This window comes from Polyodon spathula, chromosome 1, assembly GCF_017654505.1.
Source record: "Polyodon spathula isolate WHYD16114869_AA chromosome 1, ASM1765450v1, whole genome shotgun sequence".
In the NCBI taxonomy this organism is placed as follows: domain Eukaryota; kingdom Metazoa; phylum Chordata; class Actinopteri; order Acipenseriformes; family Polyodontidae; genus Polyodon; species Polyodon spathula.
In genome coordinates, this window is record NC_054534.1 from 31,331,648 (window position 1) to 31,339,716 (window position 8,069).

The window sequence follows — 8,069 nt, forward strand, 5'->3', positions numbered from 1 at the left end:
AATGTGCAATGGAGACAAAAAGGCACTCGCATATATGTAGGCCTAATGTATTAGAAAACACACATAAATAAATAAATAAATAAATAAATAAATAAATAAAATATTTTCAAGCAACATTTTTTTTTTTTTAATCGATCGTGAAATATTCCCCGTGGTTATTGTAAACTCTATGCTAGAATTTGCAATAGTGGCTCATATTGTTTTGCTTTGTTATTCTGTATCAGTTTACATAAGCAGAAAATAACTCTTTCCCAACACAAGTCCTTAGACGTTCCCCGCCATTTAATGACAAATCCCAAGGGGATACACTACCTTCTGCGCCTTTTAGTCATGCTTGTAATTCACACAGTAGCAAGCTACCCATAATCTCACGTGGCAGATCCAGACCCGCTTTTCATTAAAGTGTATACAACAGAAATATGTCAGGTCAAATAGGACAAACGACAGTGTGTTTTGTGTACCCTTCTGCGCTCTGATTGTGTTTTTACAGTGGTGTTTGTTATGTAAACTTAAATAATCGCATTCAATCTTATTATACACGGTGTAGAAACACTTTATTAAAGCACTTGCTAACGGCGCTATGCGGAATTGATACGAATTTAAAATACTGCCTATGCATGATTATTCACAAATCATCACGTTTACCAACATCGTTTTTATTTCTACAAAGAAAACCATATCGTGATGCTGAAAACTTTCAAACAAATATATTCATAAAAACACTGTAAATTCAACAATGGGACAAAGGTTTCTGTCCATAATATTTAAATGTTACCATCTTTGCATAAGACAAACATACAATAAATCCAAATCCGTTTGCTCCGGTAAGCAATGGGAAATACATTACAGTTAAAATGTGTTTATCAGTCGCACACCAGTAAACAACAGTTACAGCTAGCTTCATATCGGGTTCACACCACCAGCCGAAGAGGGAACAAAAGAACACAATGACGGACATTTGTAGTGCTAAACTTTTCTTCACCTGGACATGTTTAATAAAAATAACAATAAAAATAAAACACATTTATAAACATATTAATTTAGGGCGGACCAATACTCTCAACTCTGTTTTTTTATTTTTTATTTTATTTTATTTTTTTCATATTTAAAAAAAAAAAAAAAAAAAAAAAAAAAAATATTCTTTGCAAAAAGAGACGTTATACGAGTATTAATAAGGTATGTCTGTAATATTATTACTTTTATCACAAATTAATGAAAATAGTGTTTTATATGACAATATAATAATATATATATATATATATATATATATATATATATATATATATATATATATATATATATATATATATATGTGTGTGTGTGTGTGTGTGTGTGTGTGTGTGTGTTTAAAAATTATAATTATTTCTTTTACATATAGAAATATATATATATATATATATATATATATATATATATATATATATATATATATTCTAATATAGGTATATATATAATCTAGCTTAATTCTAATGTACCATTTTAATTCTTATAATATTTCAGTCCATTTTAAATGATTATGACTTATTTTTTAAAGCAGAAATTCTTCGCGTTTTGTACACAATATATATAAAGTACCATAGTTACTAGTTTATTTAGTTTGATCTATTTCAGTCAATTCCACCTGACGGCTTTGTCTATGAAATTTGAACCCTTATGAAAACAACACCATTTGTATATGCAAGCTTTGATTTGAATAAACTACTTCTTCAGGGTCGTTTCATTATCAGCCGGGGTTTGCTTTAAATCGAGAAGACTATAGCAGCCCTTCACAAATTGAAAAGCATTTACTGTGTCATACGTGGAAAGAAACAATAGCCCCTCTATACTAGATTTGCATTTTCATCCTTTATATTGTGCCACATTTAAAATAATTGTCCATTATAAATATAGAAGGTCAATTTACATATTCTAAAGATGGATCATTTGATGGTTTAAAACTATAGGCTTGGATATTGTAAACAACGATTAACCATTAAAACGAAACGAGAAAAAAAAAAAAATTCTCCAAATTTCGTAAATATACATTTTCTTTTTTATTGGTAACTTTGTTTAAAAAATAAACAAAAACAAAAAATAAATACACCTGCACATTTGCTACGTGTACAATACTGTAGTTTCCTGTAATTAAATGATTGTTCATTAGATCAGATAGCGACATTTATTGACCCCACATTCATTTGAATTTAACTTTCAAATTGTTGTGTCCTGGTTTTGTTCTATTGTTAATTAATTACTCGATCATTTGATGTTAATCGCTTGCATTACCGATGTTGTAATTTCATCCGCTGCAGTAAACCTGTTTAACCTTTAACCGCAAAGACTGGAAGGTCCAATGAGCTCTCGGGTATTAAAGTTTATCCAATCATCAGGCGAGCCACTGTGTCCTCGTCCTCATAATAGAGGAGGTGCTTGGAGTGTTCTTGTAGTGAAAGTCTCGGTGGACAGACAAACAAGTGACAACATCATTGAACAGCTAGGATATCTGTAGCAAATTTGCGCTTCGTATAGCTATTCTTACTTGCTCTCCACCTACTGATTGAATACTTAAAAAAAAATACATTAAAACCGACTTTAACGTTGACGCTTTTCATAGAAATCTCCACTCCCAGAAGTTAAGGATTTAAAGCCACTGTCATCGTCTGCTCTTGATATCAAGGTAAGTTATCTCTTCAAATGTTCATGGTAGGATGATACAATTCAATACGGTGATCTAGAAAGAGAATGAACAGTGTGTGTCTCTCTCTCTCTCTCTCTCTCTCTCTCTCTCTCTCTCTCTCTCTCTCTCTCTCTCTCTATATATATATATATATATATATATACATATATATACTACATTCAGAATATCGTCTGCAATACCTATTCAAAATGTGCCAAGACAAATTTTTGGGGTTAATTATTTTTGGCACTCTTTTGTTATGTCGGAATATCTTTAACATTTTCATTGCATTGAAACTTAAATGATTACAAACGGCCTATTTATAATCTGTACTTGAAACAGTGTTTATTATTTGTTTTGAAGTCCTTCGGGATATATGCTGGCAAAAATAAATTTTAGGAAACTAGTCAGGGTGGTATTTGCTCATTAAATGTTTTTTATTTTATATCAGTTTTTAACAGATCAGGAAACGAAGCCAGGTGATCTGACTGAACACAGAAAAGGTGTATCGCACAAACTATCGGTGAAGAAGACATGACGGATCTTCTGGTTCCCGAGCGCGAGATAGACGTAGAGAGTCTGGAAACAGAAAGTGATGACCAGGCAGAATTTGGTGTAGGTCTGTCCGGAGCTGGAGACGACGAACCTGGATGCAAGCACCACGAGAGGTCGGATCAGTACTCCCAGGGATCGGGAGATCAGAGAAAGCTCAGCCGAACCCCGAAGTGTGCCCGCTGCAGGAATCACGGAGTGGTTTCGTGCCTTAAAGGGCATAAGCGGTTCTGTAGATGGAGGGATTGTCAGTGTGCCAACTGTCTGCTGGTGGTGGAGAGGCAGAGAGTGATGGCAGCTCAGGTGGCACTCAGGAGGCAGCAGGCGACAGAGGTGAGCGTCTGGGTGCATCAACACGAGTCTTTATCTGGGACTGGCTACATGGTTATCTAGCAACCTACTACATTAAGAACATTCCGATTGTATAGTTAAGGTGTGTGTTCTTATCACGATACGTGTTTAGTGATTTATTCATTTGTATTTTTCTCATATTGTCATATAACAGAAAAAAATAAAATAAAAAATGAATCAATTTAATCATAAGGTACAGTCCTAAAATGAATATAATTAATTATTGTAAGTAATTTAGTAATGTTTAGGTCCTGTGATCGATAATATAAACGTCATACAGGTATTTATTTTAAATGATTGTTTACAGGTGTAATGTCTGTGATGTACCTTTTTACGTCTTGAAAATAGTGAACAGTCTATTTGTTTTAAAATGTTTTATGGGTAATATTGGCCTGTGTTAAAACAAATATATCAGACTAAACATATAATTTTTAGTTTGATAGATAGGCTTGTCTTTCACGTTACCTTCAACGCCTGCGTGTATATTACGAAATGCCTGTATTTTACAACAATTATAATTCGATTATTTGAAGGGTGTTTTGAATACTATCTCAGTTTAATCTAAATTATTTCGTTTAAAACATAGTTTATTGACGGGTTTTCCATGTTTGCTGTTTTGAACATGAAAAATCTCTTCATTTATAAATGTGATTTTTCGTTTTAACCCATTTAAATAAACCCCCAGAATAATATATTTTGCCTTCTCGTTTCTACTACTGCTACTGCAAATAACACTACTACTACTATTATTATTATATTATTATTATTATTATTATTATTATTATTATTAATAATAATAATAATAATAATAATAATAATAATAATTGTTTGGCTCCATGAGCATTTCTAACAGTGTCGCCTTTGTGATGCTGCTTTTTGTCTCTGTACAGTACTTGTAAAGAGGAATGTTATATTTATCTATAATGCTTGTTGTTTGTTATTGCCTTAACAGGATAAGAAGGACTTTCACGTCCTATCTTTCCAGAATGACCCCTTTGTCGCAGGGACCGTCGTACGTCAAAGGTTTCTCAGACCCCTTCTAGGGGGTCATAAAAGTTTATCATAGGAAGGTAAAGCATATTTTATAAAATCGCATATATAATTATAATAATATATATATATAGATATATATATATATATATATATATATATATATATAAACTAAAACATATAACTTCAAATAATACAACTACATTTTATTTTCCTAGCAACTGTAATTTAGGATGATCTACACATGCTACACATGGAAATAGTTTTGTTAACAATGCTAGCAGCTTACAATATTACCAATGAATTTGTTTCTACAGTTTCCTTTTCTTCTCTGTTTTCTCTTACTTTCTTTCTGCATTCTGACTTTTCTCTTTCTCTCCTTTTCATAGCTGTGTTTGGATTTCTCTTCCTTTTCATCCTTGCTATTCTTAAAGAATCATCTTTGGGCGATAATATTGCAGTAAGCTGACAGCATTACTGTTTTTTTTAATTTTTTTTTTATTTTGAGAATTTAATGACCAGTTGGTAAATAACCGCAACAGTAAAACCAGTCATAAGAAATAATGAACATATTGCTGTAACATATATTTTCCAAAGTAATATACTATAAAACATGTAACCAGTTAAAGTAACCAGTTAAAGAAAGTTAGTTACGTTACACAGTTTCTGTAAAAAAAAAAAAAAAGTGTAGTAGCAGTTGTAAAGAAAGTGTACAAAATATTAATTTGCAAAGTATAACGCATATATTAAGTGGTAAAGAACCAAAATATTCAGTTGTATATTTGGGGCAGTGTAAGTAAATAGCAAATATTTTCAAATATTTAATACAACTTTTTTTTTTTTGGCAGGTTACCGTCCAGTACAGACAGACCACTGTCTTGGAGGAAATACATCTCTTCCTCCCCCTCTCAGTGACAGAATGAGGAAGAGGAGGGCTTTTGCAGACAAGGAGCTCGAGACCATCATGTTGGAGAGAGAGTACAAAGAGCGGGATGTGCTGGAGTCCACTCAGGCTGCCGCTGCTTCTCTGTTTATGCCCACTGGTATGGTCCGTGCAGCTGAATACAACTCCTATAAGACTGCCTTCTCTGCTGGCCAAGTGGAGGCACCAGCCAAGGAGGTCTACAACTTTCTACCGACTTGCCTCGACCTGTCAATGCAGTACACTGGATCTGGAAACATGGAACTGATTTCCTCAAACGTCAGCGTGGCTGCCACTTACAGACAGTATCCCCTTTCGCCACGGTTCATGGTGTGGCCGAAGTGTAGCAACATCAACGATGCTCTTCTTTACCAGCAGTGCCTTCTGAATGCGTCGGCAGTCCAGAATATTAAACCAGGTGCAACTTGGGATCCAAAAATCATGCCGGTGACAGACAACTATTCTCCAGATCAGGAATTGGCGTCTGCGAAATTAGAAAGCTCACGCGTTGTCCATGAAGCCTCCGATCTTCAACAAGCCCAGGCAGAAACTCAGTGCACCTCTCAAGGGCCCCGGGAGAGATCAGCCTTTTCTCCACCCAAGAGAAGTTTTGCTCAGACATTTACCAACAGCTCCTCACCTCCTAATCAAGAGCATACCTCGAACAGGCACAGTAAGGACAGTGCCAAGCATGCCGTCTCGATGAAATTAAACTCATTCCACTCACTGATCCAGCAGACGCTCGGTGAGAAGTCGGCCCCTGATCTGAAAGCGCCATACTGCAAGGAGCTTTTTGAGGAGGCTGCCAGAAAATACAGAGAGTGTGCACTCAAAGAAAACCAGAGCCTTAGACTAATGGACAGTTATGCAAAAGACTTACTGATATCCAAGCAAGTTGGGACAAAGCTTTCATCCAACGAGTCTTTATCATTTTCTGTTGAGTCTATTCTTAAAAGGCCTTCACCCACACTAAATCGTGCATCTCATTAAATTTTGATGTGTTTGGTCCTTACAATTTTCATTTTTACTCCTGTTGTATATAAATTCTTATCTTTATAAATATATAGCTGTACATCAGTTTGAAAAATGTTTGCTACTTCAAATATAATTTATTGGATTTTGTTTTCATGTAAAAATAAAAAAGCAAAAAATACAAAATGTTAAAAAGTTCTTTGTTAAAAACCAAGACCCTAATTGTATTGTGATTTGGTATATATTTATATGATATATATAATATATATATATATATATATATAATATATATATATAAAACTTATATTTATACTTGAATTGCAAGTTATTTAACCTTTAAAATGCCCAAAGAATTTTCAGTTTTAATGGACTTTGTGATGTAAATGTTTTATATTGTGTAAATAAGTAAGCATGTTTCAGATAGCGTTTGACATAATGAACATATATTTATGTGTTTTATGACTGAAATTGATTTTGAAGAAAATTGTACATTTTAATTTTATGCACAACAATGCAAATATATTATAACAATAAACATAATTTCAATAGGAATGGTGCCTGACCAGTTCTTAATGGTTGTGTTTAATGGAAATATTTATTTTTAATTTCATTGCTGGTATTTCAATGAATAGCGCATTTAGAAAACATTTTGAAAATAACAGCATGGGAATAAGCATTTACAAAAAAATAAAGAACCAGGTTGGTCTTCTTGTGAGCTGGTTGTTTCGCGCCCCCCTTTGGAAACCTTTCTGAAACCCCCAAAGAGGTCCCGTTCCCCAGAGTGAGAACCCCAACGCTTGACAATGCTCTGAAGGTTGTGAATTACCACTGACCAATGGACCATTGAACCTCAATAATTCAGACAGTGTTTGTCACTGCAGACTTTGGGGAGACACTAAACATTCACCACATATCAGCAAAAACGCATTAATAATGCAGTAGGGATGTTCAGTTCAACTTATTTGGTCACAATAATATGGCGGGCTAATTTTTTTCCTCCAAAACACCAAATAAATTTCATCTTGAAGCTTAGATATTTATTTGCCATTGAAATAAATAAATGATTCAAATGCAATACCTAGCATACATCACTCACAGTTAATATATAGAAACTTGAGAATAATAACAAATACATTTAATCATCAACAAGTTTATTTATGATTTTAATGTAATTCTTCAATCTGAAGTCTGAAACCAGATGGGCTATGTGGTTGTCTGGAAGCCATAGGAGGTCAGTCAAGTTCATCCAACAGGGCTTTAATTTGACTGAGATCTGGTTAATGATGAGGTTATTCTGTAGCTTTACCTGCCTGTAATGCTTCATTTATTTTCCAGTGGAGAAAAGTACCAACAAGAATACCCTTGTGATCCAGAATTGTCAAGCTGGGAGTTTACGCCTCATCTCTTTTGGTTTGTGGGCATGTTTTTCTTCAACACACAGTGCGGGAAAACATGTAAGACTTCTTTAATTGTAGATTATTATATTCACCCTATATTTCATGGGATTTATCCTGCTAAATTGAGTTCTCAGTGAAACTTCTCACATGACAATGCAAACAGCTTCTGTATCCCTCACAAGTTATTTATATAAGTATAAGTATTACTTTGTAAAAGGCATTAGTAATT

General features: G+C 33.8%; 1 protein-coding gene across 1 annotated transcript; it reads left to right on the plus strand.

Annotated features, from left to right (window-relative positions):
- Nucleotides 1-2,408: 2,408 nt before the first annotated feature.
- On the plus strand, nucleotides 2,409-6,632 carry LOC121318545 (doublesex- and mab-3-related transcription factor 2-like). Its single transcript, XM_041255366.1, has 4 exons — nucleotides 2,409-2,656; nucleotides 3,108-3,600; nucleotides 4,450-4,454; nucleotides 5,398-6,632. The coding sequence occupies exons 2-4, from the start codon at nucleotides 3,191-3,193 to the stop codon at nucleotides 6,459-6,461; spliced, it is 1,479 nt and encodes a 492-aa protein (XP_041111300.1). The 5' UTR covers nucleotides 2,409-2,656; nucleotides 3,108-3,190; the 3' UTR covers nucleotides 6,462-6,632.
- Nucleotides 6,633-8,069: the final 1,437 nt, after the last annotated feature.